Source organism: Anas platyrhynchos, chromosome 7 (genome assembly GCF_047663525.1).
Source record: "Anas platyrhynchos isolate ZD024472 breed Pekin duck chromosome 7, IASCAAS_PekinDuck_T2T, whole genome shotgun sequence".
Taxonomy (NCBI): domain Eukaryota; kingdom Metazoa; phylum Chordata; class Aves; order Anseriformes; family Anatidae; genus Anas; species Anas platyrhynchos.
This window is the reverse complement of record NC_092593.1, coordinates 15,702,204-15,727,137: the sequence shown is the minus strand read 5'-3', so window position 1 is coordinate 15,727,137 and position 24,934 is coordinate 15,702,204. Positions and strand designations below refer to the sequence as shown.

The 24,934-nt window shown below is 36.8% G+C and overlaps 1 protein-coding gene across 8 annotated transcripts in view; it reads left to right on the top strand.

Annotated features, from left to right (window-relative positions):
- Positions 1–24,934, top strand: part of MYLK (myosin light chain kinase) — a 209,729-nt gene that overhangs the window by 146,654 nt on the left and 38,141 nt on the right. For all 8 annotated transcript variants that reach the window (XM_072040779.1, XM_072040780.1, XM_038182232.2 and 5 more), the window contains 5 exons: positions 390–506; positions 2,477–2,566; positions 14,474–14,524; positions 16,190–16,317; positions 19,707–19,860. In XM_072040779.1, the coding sequence (XP_071896880.1) occupies positions 390–506; positions 2,477–2,566; positions 14,474–14,524; positions 16,190–16,317; positions 19,707–19,860 (540 nt within the window). The remainder of the gene's footprint in view (positions 1–389; positions 507–2,476; positions 2,567–14,473; positions 14,525–16,189; positions 16,318–19,706; positions 19,861–24,934) is intronic.

Below are 24,934 nucleotides of genomic sequence, written 5' to 3'. Positions count from 1 at the left end.
CTGAATTACTAGTGCTTTTGAGAAAAAAACATTGAAGTGAGGACTTCTTTTCCCTGCTATAAGACAAAGAACAGTAGCAGAGACTCTGCTTTTCGTTTTCTCTGTCCCTATCCATTAACCACTTGAGCACTGCAGGGACAGCTTTGAGAATCATGGGGAACAGTGATATGATTCAGCATATCTATTCTCCATTTGTTTTTATTTTATTTCAGCATTAATAAAGTTCCAATTCCACTGCTGAATTTTTAAGGTCAAAACATCCTTTTTTTCTGGCAGCTGAGATCAACTGTAGTAAAGGATTGGATTATTTCATGCATTCTGTTTCTTAGCAGCACTGAGCTTTTAGTGAACTGCAACATGATGTTCATTTGGTCTCTCCTTTGCATTAGGGACGCTGTGTTCACTTACCATTGAGAAGGTCATGCCTGAAGATGGAGGCGAATACAAATGCATAGCAGAGAATGCAGCAGGAAAAGCTGAATGTGCTTGCAAAGTGCTAGTGGAAGGTAAGTACTTTCCTGAATACAGGAAAATCATCCTTAGATCTTCCTCCTTCCCTCCTTTTCTCTCCCAATGCCAGCCTTTATGAACCACATACACAAAAAGTACCTTTGCCCACTTCCTTACGTCACTTTTTGGTCAATACAGTAATTCAGTGAGTACCATAAAGGAGCATGAGCAGGGAGACAGTACAGAGCCAAGCACTCTCACTGCTTTGTAGAATAATCTACATGCTCCTGCTGCCTTCTACTTTTCTAAAGGATTTTAGAGCAGTAAATTGAATTCATGAGGATTTGCTTCTGAGCTATATACATTCTTTAAAAGTGTGTAAGAATTCCATGTGGGAGGCTGGCTACCAGTCTGTCTCAGGTCTGCTATGTATGGCATGTTTCTCTGTCTAGAACTTCTCAATTCTTTGTATTTAGTGACATCTGGTCCTTTGTTGTTTTGTTTTTTTTTCTAGTGAAGGGGAGGTGATACAAACAAATTAGTAGCTCAACTGCCCTTGTATGCTATAGTCTTAGAAACCAAATAATTTGCTAGCTGAGGGATGCTGTTGTATATCCCATATCCATAACTGGCAGAGGGGATAGCTGATATTTTTAAATAATAATTGTGATCTAAAACAACAACTCATATTGCTTTCCTACGGCTCAGTCTGCTGTCAGAATCTCACATGATGATTTTTAGACTCAAGAAGTAATCTTAAATTTCATTATATTCCTTTTGTCCCTACGAATTCTAACTACCTGTGAGAAATATTTAACTTCAGTTGTCAAAGTAGATCACGGACAAATATATAGAATCTTAAGTGTCTGAGCTCAGACCTAACACAGCCTTCTGCCCTTAATTGCTTGCTACGTGGTTCTGTCTTTCGCCATTAATTTGTTAGAGAAACTAAGTTTCGTGCTGTGGTACCTGGAGATAAGTGACTGAAATGGGTGGTTCCATAATGTTTATTCTATCTTTTATCCAGTAACTAATTTTTAAACTGTTATCTGTTGCATAAAATAATCTGAAGCTGAATAGTAGAAAGATCTAATTTGATACAGGTAGTGCTGTGATTGTAATCCAGAACTGGAATCTCTTTTTCCAAAGAGAAATGTTGGAATCAAGCAATCTAAAAGATAATACTAATTAGAATTTGTGTTAAATGAAATTCTCTGCGATAACCTTGCTGGAAAAATAAATAAATAAATAAGAACATCTCCTAGTTATTGTCTGTATTCTATGAGATACACATTAAAGGAGAGCACATATTGACTATCAGATGCTGGTGGAGTCCACAGTGCTGAGTTGTTGCTGGATTTGGGCTGTGCAATCTTGAGAATAATACAATATTTATATCAAACTTTAGTCCTATGGTGTCCCTTCTATCATCCTCTTTAGGAAACGAACTAATGTGTGGTATTTTAGTGGGGACTGTTAGCGTTAGGTCAGAGGTTGGACTCAATGATCTTGAGGTCTCTTCCAACCTAGAAATTCTGTGATTCTGTGATTTTCTTGGAAAGACAAACATACAGAAGAAATGCTACTTTTCAATATGTGTTCATCTCTATGTATGTCACATAGACAAAGGAACAGAAGAAACACATGAAAGATATTATTTTGGATGAAATGATGCTTCAAAGATGCCTTTACTTCACTCTCCCTGCCATGTCAAAAGCAGCTTTATGCAAATTGTACTTTATTTAATCAAAGTAGACCCATCAGCTTTGATGGCACGTCTTTCCTAGTTGCTTTCTCAGGTTCTCAGTGCAGCTGCTTCCATGGAGGGATTCTTCTTCCTGCTCTCTTTTCCTTTTGGAATGCAATACTCTCCAGCAAGTCTGTGCAGAAAATGTTGCTTAAAAAAATAAAAGCCAGCAATTTTCTCTAACCTTGCAGAAAGATACAAAACAAAGCAATGTTAACAGACAGCTCTTTCGTTATTGTTTTTTAAATAGAATTTATATTTTATTTGTTTTGATTGCAGATAGTTCAGCCACAAAGACCCCAAAGCCTACTGAGAAGAAAACCAAGAAGCCTAAGACCACACTTCCTCCTGTGCTGTCAACAGAGAGTAGTAAGTGACAGTGATTTTAATTACTTCCTTTTCACTGGAAACAAAAGACAACTTTGGGTTCTGTGGTTATTCCCTTCTGTTTCGAGGCATAGTCTCAGAAACTTGTGCTGCTTCTTTAACCCTTGAACATAAGGCATGTGAAATTCATTTTTGCTTTGTAGGGATTAGAAGTAAGAACTGAAACTGTGAATTCAGACCTAGCCCACTCAGTTCTCAGTTTTCTGTAATGATGCAATAAACACTATTTTATTTCTCACTGCTTCCCAAAGAGGGCATAAATTCTCAAGTAGTGTTGTGTCCTGTGTAGACAATAGACTGTCTTACCATTGATAGTAAGGTATCTTTACTGAAACATCTTTTTAAGTGATTTTTTTCGATGAGTGTGAGGAGTGGTTTGTTGAATTTCACATTCTTTTTTTCAAGATTTAATGCTTTACTTGTTTTTAATATGTCTTGAAATAACAAATCAGCCACAATTTCCCATGTTTTCTACTCTGCATACATGCGTTTGTTTTGTTTCAAACATGCGTTTGATTAAGAGGAAACTTTAAATGATAAAGAAAGCACGATACTGTCTCTGTTTAGAAATTCCTAAAACCACTACTATTTTTGAAATGAAGTGTTCTTAGGATACAAATATCTATTTAAATCAGAAACTGGACTTTGAAAATTCTGTATCTTAGACGTCCACCATGTGAGTTACTAAAAAAGATGTAAAGACAGAGTTTTAATGGAAATTTTGAAATATTTCCAGCTGTCCCAAAATAAATATATATAAATGTATATATATATAAAATCTGATTTTCTAACATGGAACATTTTCAGCTGCTTTCAGCAGGATTCAGTGTGATTCTGTACTGACTGATGATCACAGGTTATAACTGTGCTTCTGGAATTGATGTCTTGTGTAGACCTGTGCCTTGGGCTACAGCTGTTTCTGTTTCTTAATTTCTGACTTTGCATTACTTTTCCCTTCCAGCAATCATTTAGGAGTGTGGGAAGGGTCAGACCACCATATTCCACTTCTGTACCTCATCTTGAAACACTGTAAATTGCAGAAATTAACAAAAAAACTTTTTTTTTTTTATTTTTGAAAGAAAGTTTAAAGCCATTTAAAGTTCCACAAGATAGTGCTTTGAATATAATTTTCTTTGCACACAAACTCAATGTATTTCACATAATCACAGAATGGTTGAGGTTAGAAGGGACCTCCAGTCACCATATGGTAAAGGAGTGCACCCTGATGTTCAGAGGGAATCTACTGGTTTTTGGATTGTGTTTATTGACTCTTTTTCTGTCCCTGGGCACTACTGAAAAGAGCCTGGCTACATGTTCTTTGCATCCTCCCTTCAGGCTGAATTAAGGTTACACACATTGATAAGATCCCACATGAGCTTCCTCTTCTCCAGGCTGAACAGTCCCAACTCCCTCAGCCTCTCCTTATAGGAGAGGTTCTTCAGTCCCTTTATCATATTGGTGGCCCTACACTGGACTCTCTCCAGTATGTCCATGTCTCTCTTGTACTGGGGGGCCAGAACTGAACACAATATTCACCAACACCAGGTATAGCAGAAGGATCACTTCTTTTGATCTGCTGATGGTACTTTAACTATTGCAGCCAAGAATACCATTAGTCTTCTTAGCAGGAAGGGCATGTTGCTGACTCATATTCAGCTTGGTGTCCACCAGGACTCCTAGGTCTTCTTCTGCAAAGTTGCTTTCCAGCAGGCTGGTCCCCACCATGAACTGGTGCCTGGGGTAGTTCCTCCCCAAGTGTAGGACTTCACACTTCACCTCATTTGAACTTTATTAGATTCTTGTCAGCCCACCTCTCCAGCCCATCCAGCTCCCTCTGGATGGCAGCATGGCACTCTGGTGAGTCAGCCACTCTCCCTAGCTTCCTCTCATCTTCCCAGCACTGTTATCAATTTCAGCTTCCCCAGGAGAAAGTGAGAGTGGGAATTAAATCTAAATACATTTATGTATGACCTAATCCACATCCTGCTGGAATCGTTGCTTGTCTTGCTGTTGATTTTAGTGGACATTGGATATAGGAAGTAAAATGGAAGCTCATAATTCTGTACTCAGTAATAACTGGGAAACAAACATTGAAACAATGGTGATTTATTTTCTTCAGAATGCTCTCTGGCATGTTATATCAGTGTCTAAAGTTCTTGAACTTCTGATAATTTTTATTTTCAAAATGTCTGTAATACATGTTTTATGTTGTACTGAAAGCATCAAGATAACCGGACAGAATGTTGGGCTTCAGAAGAGCTTTTAGAAAACTTTGGAAAAATGCATATTTAATTTTAAAAGGATTTGGCTGCAGAGATTCCACAGGTGTCTTTTAACATCTTGGTCTGAGACTCTGAAGGGCAGTGGGTATTCATCTGTCTGAAATGAGCATTAAATTTGTCATTGGCAAAATATACAAAACTGATCCAGTAGACTTCACATTTTGTTCCTGAAAGCAAAGATCAGTACATTTCTTTTTCTGAAAGTGAATGAACGCTTCTGGCATTTGTAGATGCTGATCTGTAGGCTTAATCTGTAGCTGTAGATTCTAATCTGTAGAAAATTTCTCACTGTGAGAATAGTTGCTGTCCCATTGACTCCTCGTGACAATGTTATTTTATTATTGGAATTTTGGGTTTTCTAAGCTACAGAAATCCAGTAGTAAATCTAATTTGGGGTATTAACTCTTTTGAAATGCTATGCATACTAGACTGTCATTTAGAATAAGCAGTTACTCTCAGAAAAGCATCTAAGACAGCTTTGTAGCATGCAATATTTTAAAAGATCTCTGAATGGATCCTTGCAGTATTTACATGCAGAAAGATTGTTCTTATGTTAGCAACTTAGCAAAATTTGAATGCATTTTTTTGTTCAAAATTCGTATTCTATCACCAGAATTTAGTAATGATTATGAGTCTGTTGCATTTAGCAACTCTGAAATGTGAAATAGAATAAATAATAATGTTTTTGAGAAAAACAAACAGATTCAGGTTTGAGTCTGAATGAAATCAATATCAATCCTGAGAAAGAATGGAGGAAGGATATCTTATTTTTCTCATGTCAGAACCAGTTCATTCTACACTGACTTCACTGACTCAGGCTTTGTCACTTGTATGAATGTGAAATGCTGCAGAGAACTGTGCTGAAAATGCTAATGTGAAAAGCTAGGTGAATGTGAAATGCTACTGAGAATAATAAGTGTTGTGTTTCCTCTACACGGACACAAAAGACTAGAAGAGACAGTGGAAAATTGGAACATATTATTATTTATCATACTTCATACTACATGCTACGCCAGTACAATAAGTGGATAGTGTTAAGAGTCTTCTAGCTTGACATAACCCTGCAGCAGAAGTGCTAAGATAAAATCCTCACCACTTGAATATTTCTCTAGGGAGCTTCAAAATCATGTGATGTAAAGTGATTTGGGAACAAATTTCCCATTGAAATTATAAGTTAGTTCAAAGGAGATTTAGAGGGAATTACTCATTTAAATTACCAAGACCACTTTGTAAAATTTTCAGTGGTCATTAAATAAATGTTTTTGGCCCAACAGACTGGAAAAATAGAAGTGCCGCTTGAGATTTTTAAGAGTAAATAATGAATTGATAGTTTATAAATAAATAATTATCTTTAAAGGAAAAAAAAAAAAAAAGGAAAAACCAAACTTTTTCTACTCTATACCTCCTAAAATTTTGTGCTGTTTTATGTTTCTTAAACTGAAGAACTGAAACAGCAGCAAAACACAGCTTGAGCAACTAGCCCAAGTGCAGGGACATTCACTTGCAGGTCTGGAACTCAGCTTTCTTGGTGCTTGCTCTTGTGATTAGTTTGCACACCATACACAGAATGTACTTTTTTTTAAAACCAACATCCCCAACATTTACATAAGTCATGAGTTTTTTAAAAGTTAGATTTTTTTTTAAAGTGTGTGTATCTTTGGTGGTTGGGGTTTTTTGTTTGGTTGTTTTTTGTTTTGGTTTGGTTTTAGGATTCACTTTGTGAAAAGGTATATTACAACAGTTAGAGGCTATTTCTTAAACTTCACCAGGGCTCAGCTTTGCAACATAACTTTAAGAAGAAACTGTATCCCATTCATTGCTAGTGAGAAAAGAATTGGCTTTCATGCTTTAGAAAATAACCCTCCTAAATCTAAGCATCACATCAAAGTTTTTAGAGAGAAATGCCTACTGTTTTTGAGAGCTAATTCACAGCACTACTTCCAGTAAATATTAAGAGGTGAACCCATTGTTCTCAGTACCCAAACCACATACATTGAAGGAATGCTCCAGCACATGCTTTGATGGCACAAGCATAAGTTCTTCTGCTTTTCTGTGAAGAATAAAATTACATCAAAGGAAGGAACTTCTTCCACACACCTCCAAGTAAAGGGGTCCAAGATACATTATTTAACATTATTTGGCATCTTGCTGATATAAATCTTTTATATCAGCTACTATATAAATCTTTTTGATTTCATGTCAAATACTTTTTAGTTAAGTAATGATGCATTCTTTTGCTGACAGTTGTTAATAAAATGTCTCCACTGACACTTTCCAGATTTAATCCTCTAGAAGGCTGCGCTTTTATCTTACCAGGTCTGATTTCTCAACAGTGTTGGTACTTGAATTCAGGCTGAACAGTGGCATCCCTGGAACAGGGTTATAAGTATAAATATGTCAAAGAGGACTTCTTAGCATATTACGTATTCATTGCCATAGTGTGTGTGTGCTTGGGGGTGGAGGGGGGATTTTAAGCATTTTAATTACCATGAAGAAATTATGAGTCAGTGGCCAAATGATTAGCACGCAGTCCTGTTATCTGCTCTTCAATAAACAGTCTTGTCAGAGAATTCAAATCTGCAACCACCATTTTAAGAAAATGTTACATTTAAAATTTGTTTGATGAGTTTTTGGTTGATTATATTCCATCAATATAATGTGAAACATGGCATGGATGAACATAAAATGCTTCTAAATTTTACTGTCATGTCAGATTGTTTTCAGTATAAAACTTGCCTCTTTCTAGGGGAAGAACTGAGTTGCTAAGGAAGTAACTAATCAGGTCAGAGTTGTTCTCTTAATTGTACAAATAAGACAGTACTATGTAGCAACTGCGGTCTGGCAACTGTGCTGCTGCTGCTGTCTTCCTTGGTCTCTAGCATAGTCTGAGATGCTTTTTAGGGCTCAGTGAAGCTCTTTAAACCAGTTCTCTCAGTCCCATTCATTTCCCAGAAGGTTCGTGCTGCTCAAGTTCTGACTGTTTCAAGAAGAACCAAGATGTTTTCTGCCCAGTGCATGTGAAGTACCTAGATCTCTACTCAGTGTGTTGGAACAATATGAGTTTCAGTGCCTGAGAAGTCTCTTACCAAAATTTTTCAAGGAAAAAAATCAATATGTCAATACGTATATGTAAATAAAATTGCCATGAACTGTTATTAAGCTGTAGATACTTTTTTTTTTTTTTTTTCAAATTCTAAATAATGAGAAGTGCTGAATGCATTCTTCAGAATTAGGGTCCAAGGCTGAATAACTGTGGGACCAGTCCTTCCAACCAAACTGGCTGAAATAGCAAGGCAATGTTAAGAATTAACTTAGGTAACTATGAAGGCTGGTTGCTTCCCTTGATGAAAAGAAAATTCAGTTACAGTACCTGTAGAGGACCAATGGAGAAATACTAATGTATTGTGTAAATCACTTTTCCATGATGCCCAGTCCAGCACTGTTAGATAATGTCAGGTATGCATTTTGAATCTCTTCCAGGTTACTTTACAGCTCACACCATGCTGACATTTTCTGAGTTAAATATTGGCACGGGACAATATTTTCCATGTGTTTTTCATACAGTCCACCCTACATAGCTGTATGTTGACAGAAGAAGACAGAAATGTTTATTGACTGTCTCATGCAGAGAAAAATGAGTGTGGCTTTTGCAACATGGCCTTGAACTGAAGAGATGCCATACACCGTTACTTCCCAGTTAAGTCATTGACTAGAAATTGCAGATCTTTGGCAGGTAATAGAAACATTGACCAAAGTTTCTTTTCTCAAAAAGAGACCTAAATCCATTGCCTAAATAAATGTGCAAAAGCACAGAATACTTAGTTTTTTCCCACTGAAATCATTTGGAGATCCCAAACCTCTAAAGGGCATGACAGTCTTTTTCCTTTCTAACAGACTGGGTAGCAGGCTAGTGACTGCTGTTCATACACAGTTAAGCACAGCATTTTAGCAGTTAACTCTAGATGTTCTTGCAGGGCATGAGAAATGCAAAGATGGAACCTATATTTAAGAAATGAATGTAGTTATCTTGCTCCTATCAAAACTTTTAGTGGAATTCACAAGACTTGATTGTTTGTAAGCTCCGTTTGATACTGGATCTCTTCTGTGTTACTCAGATTTGTTTTAACTGCAGAAATTGTTCAAGGACAGTGCTGACAAACAGCTAAAGAATTGTTTTTTCCTCCAGCTGAGCTGTTTTAAAATACTAAATTACTTTTAGTGTGCTATTCTGCATTGCTGAAGCTCTGAGTGTGCTAGTATATGCTAGCTCTTTCTTGACTGGAATGCAGTAGTGCATATTTCCTGGAACTTTTTTCCCTGATGGAAGAGGAGGCTGGATTTTTTTCAATTAGAGGACAATCTCTGCATGATTTAGAAGCTAAATATGGGATGTTGCAACAAAATGTCAGTTGTTTTTAATGAGAAAAATAAAAGGCACTAAAATCCTCACTGAAACACGCAAACCGAAATGACTGTCTTGTATGGCTCTTAGTTTTCTAATTTCCTCATGTCATCAAATTTAATCAGAGTTGTTCTCTATTTTATTGTATTTAGATAATAAATAGCTATTTGGAAACAGAATGAGGAATTTACTTCTTGAGAAGTAATTGAGTGGAACTGTTTAACTTTCAAACCTAGACAGTGTTCAGGCTACTGGTTCTGGTATATTGTCACTGTTGGTTTTCTCTGTAGCAATTAGCATAGGTTATTGAGCTTATGAATAAGTTGGTAAGTAATGATGCGTTGTCTTTTAGTACAATTTTAGTCATCATATTCCTCTTATCTCAGCTTGTCTGTGTTAAGTAATACTTGTAACAAGTTTTTGCACCAGCAAGGAAGCCTGTGATGGAAGCAAGGTTAGAACTGAGTAATTTATTGCCTTAACCATGAGGCCAAGCTTTTTATTATACTGTACTTTTAGGTCTCAGTCATACTATGCTTTCTAGCATCAGAAGTGGGTAGTGAAGATACAGAAAACTGTCATCTTTGGTATCAGACCCTGATGTCTGTCCCTAGGGTCAGAATGAGATTACACCATGATTCATTTACATGTGGGAGACAGAGACCTCACCAAGTCACATCCCACATACATTGATGTGAGATGGAGAAGACAGAGCAGAGACTTGAATCTGTGTTTTCTGTCTCCTGTACATCCTGTACATATGTTCTCATTTCTGTGATATCTAACGCATTATAGACATGACTTTTTTCCAGTGTCTCCTTAAGGAAACACTCTCACAAAAAAAAAAAAAAAAAAAAAAAAAAAAAAAAAAAAAAAACACTCTCAGAAGGCAAAATCTTGAAAAGTTTTGCATGATTGGAAAACGGTTTCCTATGTGACTATAATATTAGAGTATGACATTGGCCCTTCTTCTACCTTGAACTTAAATGAGACTTACACAAGAAGGCAGAAGTAGAGAAATGTCTTGCTCCTTATGTTTAACAGTTAAATATTTACTGTGCTTGTTTCACAGCTGCTGAAATCAAGATATGCACATAGTACAAGATATACAAAATATGCACATAACTTTAGACATATCCCTAAAGAAAGATAGTAGGAATTATCAACTGGTTAGAAATGTTGTTTTGAGAACTGATGTGTTTTTTCAGACTGTTACAGACTTTTACTTCATGCTTTATGAAAGCAAGTTGTGCAGAGAGCCATTTCAGGGGAGGGCTATGACTATTTTTAGTAAAATTCCAAAAAAGGGAAACAAAAAAGAAAGACAGAGGCTTCTGAACATATCTGCTCTCACGAATTCAACATCAGGGCAAAGAACTTCACAACCAAATGTCCCACAGCTATCAGACTATATGGAATCTTTCCCTTTTTTAGTGTATGTCCCCCCAGACACAAACTGTCTAAGAGGCAAACCTGCCTATAAAGTTATGTAAATACCAGCCTTGTGATGTTTACATTAAATCATTTCTAGCAGGCAGATTCATTTAAGGAGGCAATATTATGTCCTTTTTCTTCCAGACTGGTTTTCAGCTTCGGCCTATTTCAATGTAAATATCAAAAGAAAGACTTAAAAAAAAAAAAAAAAATGCAGAAGCAGACTTGCACTAACATTTCCAAGAGGCTTAAATATTTTAATGAAAACAATCATTTGACCTTGTCAACTCTGATTAATCTTATTAGATTTTTTCAATGTCTCCAGCAGCTTTTGAAACAAAAGCTGCTTTTCAAAAGATGTATGAGGTGAGCTGGGATTCTTAAGGAACGTCTAAGAACAGGAGAGTGTACACAAGCAGCCAAAAAAGTCAGCTTCAGGGATGTAGCAATGTATCCTACTCATTCCCTTCCACACTGCCCCTGCCTTTCATTTCTGCTCAGGGCTATTTGTGTCTGCAAAACAGGATATTCAGCCAGACCTTCCAGCAACCCTTTGCAGTCTCCATGGTTTGATGAAGTCCAGTGACAGTCTGCATATCCTCAGTTAAGTTAATGTAATGTCCTGATGGGTAAAAATGAAAAATTAAACAAAAATGTTTTATTTACATATAAAAAGCATTGTTCTAGCTAAATAAGGTGAAGGGGTTGTGTTATTTGCTTTGCTGCTATAAAAATCCACATTGAGGTGAAAACCTTTTAAGCCATCTTAAACATAGCCTTATTTCTTCCAGGTCTAAGAGGTAGTCCTGGAAAATGCATTTATTCCATTTATAGGGTAAAGTAATACCCAGTGGTTCACTGTACATCCTTGAATATACAGAAGCATCGTTCTTTAACAGCAATAAATCAAATGTTACTGATTGTGAATGAACAAATTATGTTATTGAGGTCCCTTCTGTGATGAACGGGATAGTAGAGAGTAAGCAGGGAAAAGTGAGAGAGGTATCTGAGTATATAGACATCTGTGCTGTGTATGTGTTGTGCAAAGGCAGAGGGTGACATTGTCAGCCAGGTGGAAGAAAAATCTTGAGATACATGTATTAAGAGTCAGAGTGAAATACGAACATTCACAGAATGAGACAACTCCACCAGAACCTTGTCTGTTAGTTAAGATACTGCACCAAATATACTACAAATGCCAAGTGGTAAAAGCTGAGTGAAAATTATGTGGGATTAAGGAATTTGGTTTTCCTCTTATTTGTAGCCACTGACAGTTCTGAAAAATAAAAATAGTGCCTGCAACCCAAGATGTCATTTGACAAATGGTACTTTTTACTCATCATTGGTGTTCTTTGTTCATATCAAGCTTAATGGAGGATGAAAGTAACTGAATTCATGATGTTGCTTTAACCAGTATTAATAGCCATTATAATTCTGAGGATATATCAAGCAACTATTCCATCCTCAGTTTAGAGAAGAGAATCTGAAGTCAAATGCAGCACACAAAAAATATTTGCATGTTATTAAATCATATAACTGAGTTTTCATGGGATTATGCATCTGATGCATAGCTAATGGATTACTTTCATTAATGGGGATGTTTAACAGTTGATGATGGGCTAGATTCTCCAGCCTTTCCAAGTGGCACCTGATATATAAGTATTCAGTTTCAACCACGTAACTGTAACTACAGCCTGAAATAAATGAGCTTGGAGTAAGTGTGACCAAGTAATGTTAAAGAGGAGAACTGCTTTGAAAATACTACTTATCACTTTTACTTGTACAGCTTGGGCAGGAAAGAGGAGCTGGAAATATATATGCTGTCACTTACTATAGCAGCCAGGGGACTTGTCAGCCAGTTAATGGACCAAAAGTAATGGGTCCCTCCAATGAGCAATAGTGCTCTTTGAAGGCCTCTATTTAAAAAGTTATATCCACAAGGAAGATATGGTCCACTTATACTGGGATAAAATCCCCAGAAGTACTCATCTAAACTTGTAAGTGTTCTGTTGAGTTGACAGTCACTGAAGAAAGGCTTCCTTGGGAGATAGCTAAGTCTTCTTTTTTGTCTCAGCCATAAGTACTGCAAGAATATCCTACCTCTCCATTTTAGTATTTCTGGTTCCAACAAAATCAATAAAGACAGAGCATATGAAAGCTAAGCATACCTTGAAAGAAAATCACTATGAAATGGAATATTTTATAAGAAGGTGACAACAACTTCTATATTCAGAGCATAGTGAAATATTCCCCAGAATATACTGGATAGACACTGGTGTTGACAGCTAAACCACTACTTATTAAAGCATTTGGTCTTTTAACAACCTATAGCACATCAGTTGTTATTTCAAGCCGCTCTAAAACTAAAATCCAAGTCTTCACAACTGTCTATGATATTAGAACCCCATGATGGGTTCACTTCTCATGGCTCCTTATTCACAGGGCATCAGATGATATGTTGCCTGGGTATCACGCACAGCTTGTAGTTTGTAAGTAGCAAAGGAAGTTAAAATAAAAATATCTCTTTATTGCTTTGGTGGGGGGTTTGGTATTTCCCTTTTGTTTTGGTTTTAGTTCCTCAATGTCTTCTGACTTTGAAGTATTTTAAACAATGATCCAAATAATTCAAACCTTTTGACACTGTAATGGCTACCACTAGGCACCTATGTAGATGCTTCCAGATATTCAAAATCACTTAGCAGATATTACCTCCATTGCAGGCAACAATATCTCAATAGCCAGGCTGCTCAATCAAGCTGACTAGTTGAGCACAAGAAAATAAGAAATGTCCTTTCAGAGCAGAGGCCATCCTCTGACAAGGATGCTTAGGAGAGCAGATAAAAAGAGAGTGCTTTAAAAGGAATGATTTCTTCCACTTCTGGAATTCAGTGGCTTGAAAGCATCCAGACTGTTACATTTAATGGCCACCACTAAACATAACTCCTATGAATCTGTCCTTTTGAACCTTTCTATGTTTCTGACCTGCAAAACATTGTTTGTCTGTGAACCTAACTTATGCGTGCTACATTTAAAAACACTTCTTTTGTTTCTTTTAGAACTGTTCCTTGGTGATTTAATTGGATAGCCCTTAGGTCTTTTTTCCGAGAAAAAATGAACAGTCATTTTCTACATACATCTCTTCTCAATCATTTTCTACTTACCATTCACAATTTTGTAGAACATTGTCTTCCTGATATGTAGGTGCCCAGGTGTCAAATACTGGGCCATATTTTTGTGTGCCATGACCCTTCTTTTGTGAATACTTGAAAAAGTTGTCCCTGCCTAGGGAAGAAGATGTAGCAGAGGAGTGATACAAGCATTTACTGCCTGTATATGTCTGTTTCTTTATTATCTCATAAATGACGTGATTAGTATATGGTGTTCACTGCTTTAGTTTTAAATGAGCTCATTCAGCATTGATTATGCTTGAAGTTTGGGCAGATAGTCAATATGAGATGGATCTTGGCCTTGTGTTTTCACCTCATTAAACTGCTGTGAGGAATAGAGTATGACAGACTATGGGATATGTGCAGCAGATTTGTTTGACTCTTTTAAAAGTTCCCATTTCAACAGTGAAAATTCTGAGGCTCATTCAGCAGATCAGAAGTGTTTTTTGAAAGTGTTTTTAATTCTTGAGTTTTATATGCTGCAAGTAGATTTCCAAGTGCCAACAAAGAATCACTATGAATGTAAGCAGCTTGTTTGCTACCTTCCAAAATTCACCTTTGACTTAACTTTCTTTTCTTTTTTTTTTTTTTTTTTCTTAATTAGGTGAAGCAACAGTGAAGAAGAAACCAGCTCCAAAGACTCCTCCAAAAGCAGGTAATCGTTTTCATGTATCACCTAATTAGAATAAATAATAAACCAATACTGTTTTATACAGACAATGCATTTCTAAGTACAGCCATTTACCTACTGAATTTATCATGCATGTGTTATTAAATAGTGGGTATGAAGTTCTGTGAGGACAAAAATGGAAAGCTGAATCCAGTTTTCAAACTTGTTCATAAAGTTACACGTGGCTAAAACTTAAATTATGAGCATGCAAAAAAGTAATTATCAAATAAATTATAGCAAGATCCTATAGCATGTCAGCACTGTAACTCTTGCCCATTTTTCTAGCCTCAACACAGCTTAGTTTTCAGTGAAAAAGGTTTCAATATGTATCACAGAATGCCACATCTGCATGAGTAGGTACCACAGAGAAGTTGATACATACATGTCCTCTTAACTGGCATTATGGTAACTTGTTTGTCTGTTAGCATTCTCCTAGGAAAAACTATATTTAAAGCTACCCAGAAAGTTCCTTTGTAAGAAACTGCTGTCAGTGTCCTAAAACTTTGTCAGGCTTTTTGACTATTCAAGCTGTTTTCTCTGGCAGATGTGTGCCTCAGCCTAATTTCTTTCAGATACTTTCAAAACAAAACAAAGCAGCAACAACAAAAACAAAAAAGCTTTGCTAAGGAAAACAAACCACTTTGTTTTACTGACACTGAAAAGGATATAAAAGCACTGTTTTCATGCCCAGTAGCCCTATGCTTTGGATGGGAATGTTACATTTGGCAGTGAAGTCATTCTAGTGTTAGGGAGTCCCTTTTAATACTTCTGTCAAAATATCTTCATATCTGCTGTCCCTCACCCAAAAACATTTTTTTACCATGCTGCTCCTGTAAAGCAACTGAAAAGGTTTAACCCTGGAGTTGTCAAGAATATGGTATTTCTGGCATCTGTCCCTAGCAGTTGCCAGGGGTCTGTCACACTCAGCATCACAACTGAGAGGCAGCAAATGGCACTAATTGAAAAAGAGAGGTTCTGCCATCTAACCATACCCAGATGATGAGAAGGAAGAGGAGGACAAATAACTGTTTCCAACATGGAGGAATAAGAATGGGAGTGGAAGACTGAAAAAACTGTAATACACTAACAGAAGGATGTGTCATTGCTCATAGGAGAATCGTATATGATGAAGAAAATGTTGATTTCCTTCCTTACCTCTATAATAGATATCCCACATGATGCTCACCTGGGCACTCTATAAGGAATATTCAAAGGCAGCTGTTAAATTTTAGATTTTATGAATGCCAGTGACATTAGGGAGCAGGTTCGCAGACCCTCTCATCATGTGCAAACTGAGACGAAGTTAGCTGGGGCCCTTCAAAAATACAAAGTGAAGAAGAATCTTACAGCAAAACATTTTGTAAACTGTTTGGAATTGGTGGTAGGTTTTGACAATTTCCACATTCAGATTTCTGTGCCTTGGTCTTGTATGAGCAGTTTCAGATGTGTAGATTGTTACTGCTTCACTACAGTAGAATTAAAAATGTCCACAGTGTTGTTTCATTGCAAGCAACAGATAAGTGCCAGTCTGTATTTCAAATGGTGCTCTGAAACTGTTGAACCAAAATAAGTATGTGTTTTGAATTTTAAGAAAAATAGAAAGTATAGTTACATAAATGATTTTTTTTTTTTTTTTTTTTTTTTGGTCAGCTACTCCTCCTCAGATTACTCAGTTCCCAGAAGACAGAAAAGTCCGTGCTGGTGAATCAGTGGAATTGTTTGCCAAGGTGGTAGGAACAGCACCCATAACTTGCACCTGGATGAAGTTCCGTAAGCAGGTAAATTGTTTTCTGTTCTGTTTTAACAATCATAAAAAAATATAGTTGGACAAGAATTCCAAAAACCCATCTTATAAAACTCCTTTCTCCAGGGACTGGCAGTATCCATGTCATCCCTGTCATGTTTTCGTCACTTCTGCTGAAAACATTACAATGATGGAGATTTCACAGCCTCCATTGACAACCTATTGCAGCACCTAAATATCCATAACGTTAGAAATTCTTTTCCTAATGCCAAACCTAAATCTTTCTTGCTACAGTTTAAACCCATTGCTGTGTGTTCTCTCTCCTAAAAGTAATGGCTGTTCCTTTGAGAAAAGCCTTAGACCGTGTAATTAAAATATAGTTGATGCAAAGGATGTGGTATCTGAAAGACATTTTTCACAGGAAATGTTTCTGTCCTTTAGAAACATTTTTTTTCTTCATTTATGCTAGTTCTAAAGCTATGTCAGAGGGGCAATGTGCCATGCAGAAAACTTGAATGAAATATCTTAAAACACAAAGGTCACACTGCAAGGCTTATCAGCAACAGTGCTGCCCTCATCCCCTGGATTTAAAATTCTTTCTACTTGAATTACTTTCCTTGTATTGTATTGCATATGTCCATAAAGGCAGCTTATAAAAAGAGTTTCTTTAATGAGTAATTAAAACACTTTAAACCAAACAATCCAATATGCAAGTACAAGTTGGAAGATGAAGTGCCATGTTAAGACAGAGCAAATGTAAATATGTACTGTAGCTGCTATTGTGTTTATTTCATTCTGAATTTGTTATGCACTCTATAGAACATAAATAAAAACAGCTCCTTCTACAAGGAAGTTTATATTCTAAATCCAGATGGGTCATCATTTAATTTAAAAAATTCTAAACAGTTTGCCAGACCAAAGGGTATTCCAGCTTCCTTCTTTGCTAAGCCTAAATAACCTGTTTTAAGGGAAAGAGTGTTTTTGTTTTCATTTCCCTGAACTCTCAAACTTCCTTAAAATACTTTAATTTCAAGACTGTAATTAAAAAGCAGTCTACTCATTTCCACAAATATAGGCCTCAGAAGTGACAGAGTTCCCCATTTGGCTGAGATCTGTCTTGGCACATGGGTAAATGTACCCCTCAAAAGTGAGCTGCTGGTATGTGCAGGTTTCTGAGTTCACCAATGAATACAACAGTCCTATTTGTGTAAATTTCAAGTTTTTTATATACAAAATGAAAGTGTAAACTGAGACCAGCACCTAATACTACCCATATCAGATCTCTGGTTTAACAGTTTTTTCATTTGTAAAAGGATGGTAAAAGTAACTGTCTTTACAATTCTTTTTTTAATTATTTACTGTGAGACAATCTAAAGGTTTGCAAAATTGTAAATTCAGATGGGTAATAATTTTTTAGATGGGTCAGGATGGCAGGTGAATGGTATAGAAAAGATGAAGCCTCAGGAAGGTTAATAAACATTGTGGGAGGATAAGTGAGGGTAGCAGTCTTTCACTCATTGAATTAATTGGGAAGCCAATTACTATGTGCTGCATTATAATAGCCAATAGTAATAGCCAATTATTATTACTGTGCTGCACAATTATTTTGCTTTCTTTTTCACTTATCATCACACCTCATTTTTATCCTGGATTTCTTCCTCCTCTACACATGTGGTTGATTTCAACCCTGTTCCATTCCCAGTCCTAACAGTGAAAATCACCCAAGTATTCTCATAAATTTCCTGGGGACTAGTTGTAGTTATCTGAGCAAAGCCAGTGAGTGTTGAATTCTGATTTCATCCTTTCCACTTTATACAGCCGTGAGCAAGAGGGATTCATTCTCTCTATGTCCTTCCTCACATTTCCTCAGGTTCAAGAGAGCCACAGTAGCCTCCCCCAGGTATATTCTGGACAACTGTCTTTTGCTGGAAAAAAGGGAATGTCACCAAGTTATGAGCCATACAGTTGTACATGATTGCAATCTAGTGGAGTGATGCTGGAGCCATGCTTAGCTAGAACACCAAGAAAACTTTTGAAAGCTTCTATTGTTAGCTGAGTAACAAAATCTGTTGTTTAACCTTTCCAATTGTTGTAGATTCTTAACTATGACCAGTGATTCTCTTTTGGGAACATAGGAATCTATCTTCCTGTTGTCTACACCCATTTCAATGGGTATATAATGCATATCCAGTTCTACTAGACTGCTTTTTTATTACTATTATCCTTTGACTAGTTCTAATGAAGCAAAGCATGTAAACCAGTGTAGAATTGCAGAACAAAGTACATGGGGAAGAAAACAACTTTCAGAAAAATTTAAACTGTAATCCTATATAATCCCATTTACTAACTTTCTCTAGCAATTACTGTAGGAGCCACTTTCTCAGGTTACTTTTGGGCATATAGCAGTGTGCATGTTCCATCTCAGCTGAGGAGAAAGCAGGGCAGGTCCTGATCTTAGCCTTGTAATTTCTTATTCTCTGAATTTATGTGACAAGATAAGCCAAACTAAATAGCCTTCATTTTTAATGAAATTCTGAGAATGAGTTGGAAGAGTCATTAATCTAAAAAGGAAGTGGTGGGAGGAACAAGGGCATTGACATTGTTGTCTGTTTCATAAGAACACAGTGTACAACTTCTATAATTGCAATGTAGCATTATGAGGTTTTAAAATAATCTTTCGTGTCTCGAGTTAATACTGATTAAAATCTAAGTCTCCTTGACCATTTATGCTATGATAGCTTAGTTTCAATTAAAAGCTAGTTCATAATATGCCTATGGTATTCAGCTGAGATTTTAAATTTGGGCTCTCCAGAAAATAAAAACACCGTAGGAAGGCTAAATCTGCTGTTTGTACTTGTCTCTGCACCACTGTACCATTACATCTCCATTTCAGGCAACAACATCTTCAATTGCTGTGTTACCATGATTTATATGGAAGTACAGAATAAGGCTGGTTGAGATGAGGGTAAAAGTCATAGCTATGGGTGACTTGCACATTCAGATTCTGAAAGGAATGGCAAATGAATTAGGGTATTTAGAACTAAACCCTTGTGACACTGTGGTCACTGTGCATTACTTACATGAGACCAAATTTTGTTCTTTTGCCAACTAAACAGTGTACACTTTAAGCCTGTCAAAGGGGTCATAGAAAGTGAAGATCCTGTTCCATAGTGGAGTCCCACCAGAAACAAGGATCCTTGTTTCTGTTGCAGGACTGGAGCAATTGTAATGTTCCACTGCATTTCTAGGTGTCTCATATTGATTACTCTGTTTACCAGCTGCACATAATTCACTGTTGTGATAGTTATCTGCAGATGACTATCATTATGCTAACCTTGTGTTGTAATTTAAGCACTTTCATGTACAGAGGTAAAGAAATCTCTCCAGTAAGATCTTTTTTTTTTTTTCTGTTCATCTTGACAGATTCAAGAAAATGAATATATCAAAATTGAGAATGCTGAAAACAGCAGCAAGCTAACAATATCATCAACGAAGCAGGAACACTGTGGATGTTACACACTAGTTGTAGAGAACAAACTTGGCAGCAGACAAGCACAAGTCAACCTTACAGTTGTTGGTGAGTCCATAATAATGATTTAGATATATACTTACGATAGACAATAATCTACATTCACTTTATAATATATATGACAATAAGCAAAATTAAATGAAACTATCAGGTAAGTTAAGAAGACTGAAAAAAATAAAATAAAAAAAGAAAAAAGAGAGAAAAAAAAAAAAAAGAAAAAACAAACAACAATAACAACAATTCCTTAAAAATTATCTGGACTGTATAGCAGCATTGTAATAACCACTGCAAGCAACTTCAGCAGGGTTATAATATGTTTTATTTTCCAAAATTACTGACTACAGATGGAGGTGTAAAATAGCCCAGACTTTATAAAAACACAAGGAAAAAAAAAAAGGTCATGTCTCCATTTTTGATTAGATACCACTATAGTCCACCTCTTCACTTTTAACATTTGTAGCATTGACATATTTGCTAGACTGCAAATTTTAAAACTGCTAGTTCAGGAAGGCCTGAGATGACTCCTCTTAGACTGCAAATTTGAAAACATCCTGTTGCTTGGGGGAGGGAGGTTTTATCCTTCTAACTGAAATTCCTACCGTTGTCTACTTGTTTTATAGTGACAGAACTCATTGGACAGAGGCAGTCTGTTATGAATATGGAGCTCTTTACATTTGGAACTTTAGACACATGTATTTTAAATACACATCTAAACTATGGAAGAATCACTTAAAGCATAATAAAGTTTCAAAAAGCCTTGTCGGATGACAACTTCAGAGCACCAGGTTTGTTGCAGCAGGCTGTGGATATCTACAGATAGTTTTAGACTGTTAGACAGTTTCAGTATCTTTGCATATATAACTGCTTGAGTATTAGAGAAAACCTATAGCTGTGACATCTAGCTTTGAAAAGGCCAGTGAACCCACCTTGGTATGGGTGTACTGCAAATGGTTTCCAGGGAAATCTAAGAAATGCCTATAGGCAAAGAGGGAGATCTGTTTAAAACATTAGTCTGCATCCTTCTGTTCCTAGGCTCTGGTCTCTATGGCCTGTGGAGGGGTCTTGACATGAAGACCCCCTCTACTGTAGGAGTGCAGAGCTTGCCCAGACATTTGGACAAAGTCTAGTTCAAAAAAGCAAAGCTTCATCGTAGTGATGCAGTCATAACTGCATTGGCTCTGCTGCCCTTACAGATACATTTATGTGGGTTAGTGAGTAAGTAAAGCAAGTGTGTATAATGCCAAAGGCAAAAATCGGACTTCAATGAAATCCATGGCAAAACACCAGTAGCACAAGTTGGACTGGAAATCCATTTCAGTGATCCAATGAATAACATGCAACGTTTATTGACTAGAACCACACTTCCAACTACAATGACCACTACAAAAGAGTGAATGTCGTCAGTTGCATACTGTTGTGTGTATCGTCAATACAAGTCTCCTGATTATTTAAATTCTTTTTTTGTCTAATCCGTGGCACTGGTTGCAGTTAAAGATAACAGTGAATGAATATAAAAATCAAGCAGATGCCAACAATATGCCATAGAATGCAAGAATAGAAGATCATAGATAAATCATATTATTCCTTCCAACGGTAGGTTGTACAAATCAGAAGTGTAGCTAGGTTAAAAATGAAAACCTTGAAAAATTGATCCTCAAATAACTATTCTCTTTATTGTTCTAACTACTGCTTTTGTGTCCAAAGTGCCAACACAGCTGTCTAGCATCTAGAGGTAAGGCAGGAGACAATCTGCTCTTTACATTTCCCCTTTTATCACTCCTTCCTAGGGCACTGCTGCAGTCTGTTAACTGTAACAGGTTATTCAGCAAGATGGATTTTTTTTCTAGCTGAACCAGGCCAACAGTTCCTATGATCTTGTCATTATGTGATCCTTGCCTCATTATTATATGTCACTGTTTCATGTCTATTGGAGTTAATTGGCTTGAAAGTCTTTGAATTCTATAACCTTATAAAGCTACATCTCAGCCTCCTGCTTTGCTTTTCCATAAGTGAGAAATGTGCCAGAGAACAGTGGGATTCCCAGAGATGCTTTCGGGAGAGTTGGGTGAAGAATCCTTACAATGTGCTGGAGTTTGCCATGCATTTTGGCTGATGACAAGCTATCTGTTTCCAACTGAAAAGAATAAATTCCCTCTTGTAAAATTGCCAAGCTCTTCAGTGAAACATCTCGCTGATGTCAGCACTGCCAAAGGCATTACAAAGCCTCCAGATTTCTAGTTTGCTCCATGTGCATTTTAACTATAGATTCTTCTTTGTGGGTCCTCAAAAATGTGGGAAAAGGGGGCAAAAAAAATGTCTTCCTTCTAGGAAGTAGGTTTAAATTTCACTACTGAGATAGAATCCCTCACCCCATCTGCACCTTAAGAGGTTGGAGGATGCTGTCTTTTCTCCAAAGCCTACTCTAGCATAGGGAAAATGTACTTCTCTAAATACACAAAACATGACAATTCAGTCTACAAAAGCTCATCCTTAGTCCTAAATTCTCACCTGTCCATTCTCTCTGCTCTGTCCAAACTACTGGGAAGAAACTTGCTCTCCCTGCCCTGATCCCCCATTCATAACAAGGGTTTGTGGAGAAAGCCCTGGTGCTAGAATTGAGTCAGCTATTTATAAAAAGGCTGTAACTCTGAGAGAGCTGCCTCCCTATCAGTTCACCAACGAAAGGCACATCTGTTTGTATGCTGTGTGTGCAAAACATTGCTGACTGACCACAGTCCACAATTAGTCTTGAATGTATTGAGGGAAACTACAAATACAGAACATCTGCTCCCAGTGTGTCTGAGCTGACCTAGAGCTGTTTCAAAGGTCTAAGTAACAGGTTTTTCTGTTCTGAGTTTCAGGAAATCAAATGCATTTGTTAAAATATAAAATTAAATAAATAGGAAAATAAAGAAGTATTTATTTTATTATTACTTTACAACCATGTTGGTTGCAAAGTCTTCATGGTGATGTGCAAGTTTACCACGTGAAAGACTCCAATACACTTTTCCTAAATTAAATTTGGACTGTAACACATGATAGGGAGCAGGTTGCCCAGAAAAGTTGTGCAGTCTCCATTCTTAGAGGCATTCACGTTCAGACTGGATAAACATCTGAACAACCTGGCCTGGCCTTATAACTGACACTGCTCTGAGCAGAACCTTCCTGAGGATATTTAAGACCATCCTGGATCTTCCTTTTCAGTTAGGAAAGTAAAAGCAGGAACAGAAGCACTTGAAAGAATTCCAACTGTATTCTAAGGATTTTTTCCTTAATAATTTTAATAAATATCTATGAGCAAGATGTCCACTAAACTCAGGCTCCAGTGTAATCTGTTTGCAGTCCACACACCAGATGCAGAGATATCTAGTCAAGTTAGCAAAGACCCTTGTTAATTTGTTGGCAGGGTGGTGTGATGATGAATACACAGAACTGAGCCACCAGGATGGAGTCTTGAGTTTAACACTGCTTTATTGTGTAGCTTTGTGCCTGTATAAGCACTAATAATGCTGGGAGACCTGCAGTAGAAGAAGACATCCAAGTTAAGCAATCTCTTCTCTTAAAGGATAGACAGTTTCCAAAATGCCCATGTTGAGTTCTCTATTGTTAAGATTGGCTCTCTCAAATAAGCAATTTCATTAGCCGTATGATCTCTCTAGGGAGATTTTTTGCAACATGTTTCTGCTCCAAATCCAAATCAGTCTGATGTGGGACTGAGCTAATGATTTACGGCAGATGCTGTGTCAGATTAAAGGGGACTTTTGTTGCCAAAGCTATATTAAATGAACCAGTAGTGAGCTGAGTGTGAAATAGGACTGATTTAGGAAAGGTACATCCCTCGCTAGCAAAAAATATTCATTCCTTCCACTCCATTTCCTGGCTGTATATATGCAAATATATCAAATTGCTGTTTCTGAACATTTTAGATCTGTGACAGGAATACCCCCATCTGCAATCACTTTTGAAAAAGGAATTTGGTCTTCATACTGGCTATGGCTGGGTACTATGACAAAGAGTCAAAAGAATAACAGAGTATTCAACAAGGAGAATGTGGCATTAAAGAAGTGGTCTATCCTGCAGCTGTGCTGCAAGCTTCTTTCATGATTTTGGGCAAATTGCTCATGTTTCCATACCTATAATACAGGGATACTCTGATGTTCATCAGGGTTTGGTGAATACTTTTTGATATCAACAACTTTTTTTTTTTTTAAATACAGAATTCAAAACACATGTACTGCCTACCTGTGGCAGTTTGATTAACTTTATAAATCCTTTAAATTTGTGTTGTTTCTGGTGTAGTTGTAGTATTGCATAAAAAATAATAATAATAAAAAAAAAAAAAGATGATGGTCAGTGACCTATAAGACAGATATATATGCAGAAGAATAGGAGCAATATTATCATACCCTGAGAAGCTCAAAGATTGTTATTGTATATTTATTATGCTAAGCAGTTGTGCAAATAACGTCTACTTTGTGTCCTCATGCACTGTTGAACAGTGATAAAACAAATATTTATCTATATTTAAGCACATTGCATGCAGGCATGTAGTATAATATGAATTCATTAAGTAATACCTGCTCCTCTGCATGATATTAAAATTCTGTACTTGGTTTGTGATGGAGAGGTTGCATTCTGGGACAAATGACTTTATCATGCCTTTAGCAGAACCTCTATGAGCAGAGTCTTTCCAAGCAAAAATGAGAAACTTGAGAATTAGCTGGAGAGTAAGATCAACACTAACTCCAGTAGTCATTGAATCCAAGGTAGGATTGCTGATTGTTTATATAAAGGACTCGGTCCTGGGTCAGCAAGTGACACAGATGCATGCTACATTAGCATTACTTCTTTGCCCTTATTTTGTATTATAAGGAAATGTAGTAGCGTAATCAACAGTTAACAGTGGCGCTATCAGTATTTTTGTGAATGCCTGAGATGTCTGGCTCGGTGCTAGCTGCTCAGACTGAGTGGATCCAGCAGTGATTAGAAACTGTGTTATCCATCTGGAAAAGAAGAGAACACTTCTATGGACAACACTGCAGCTCAGAAGTGCTAACATGACTGCTTCTGAAACTTATTGAGGAGCACCAGATTATATCTTGCAGTAGCCATGTGATTCCCT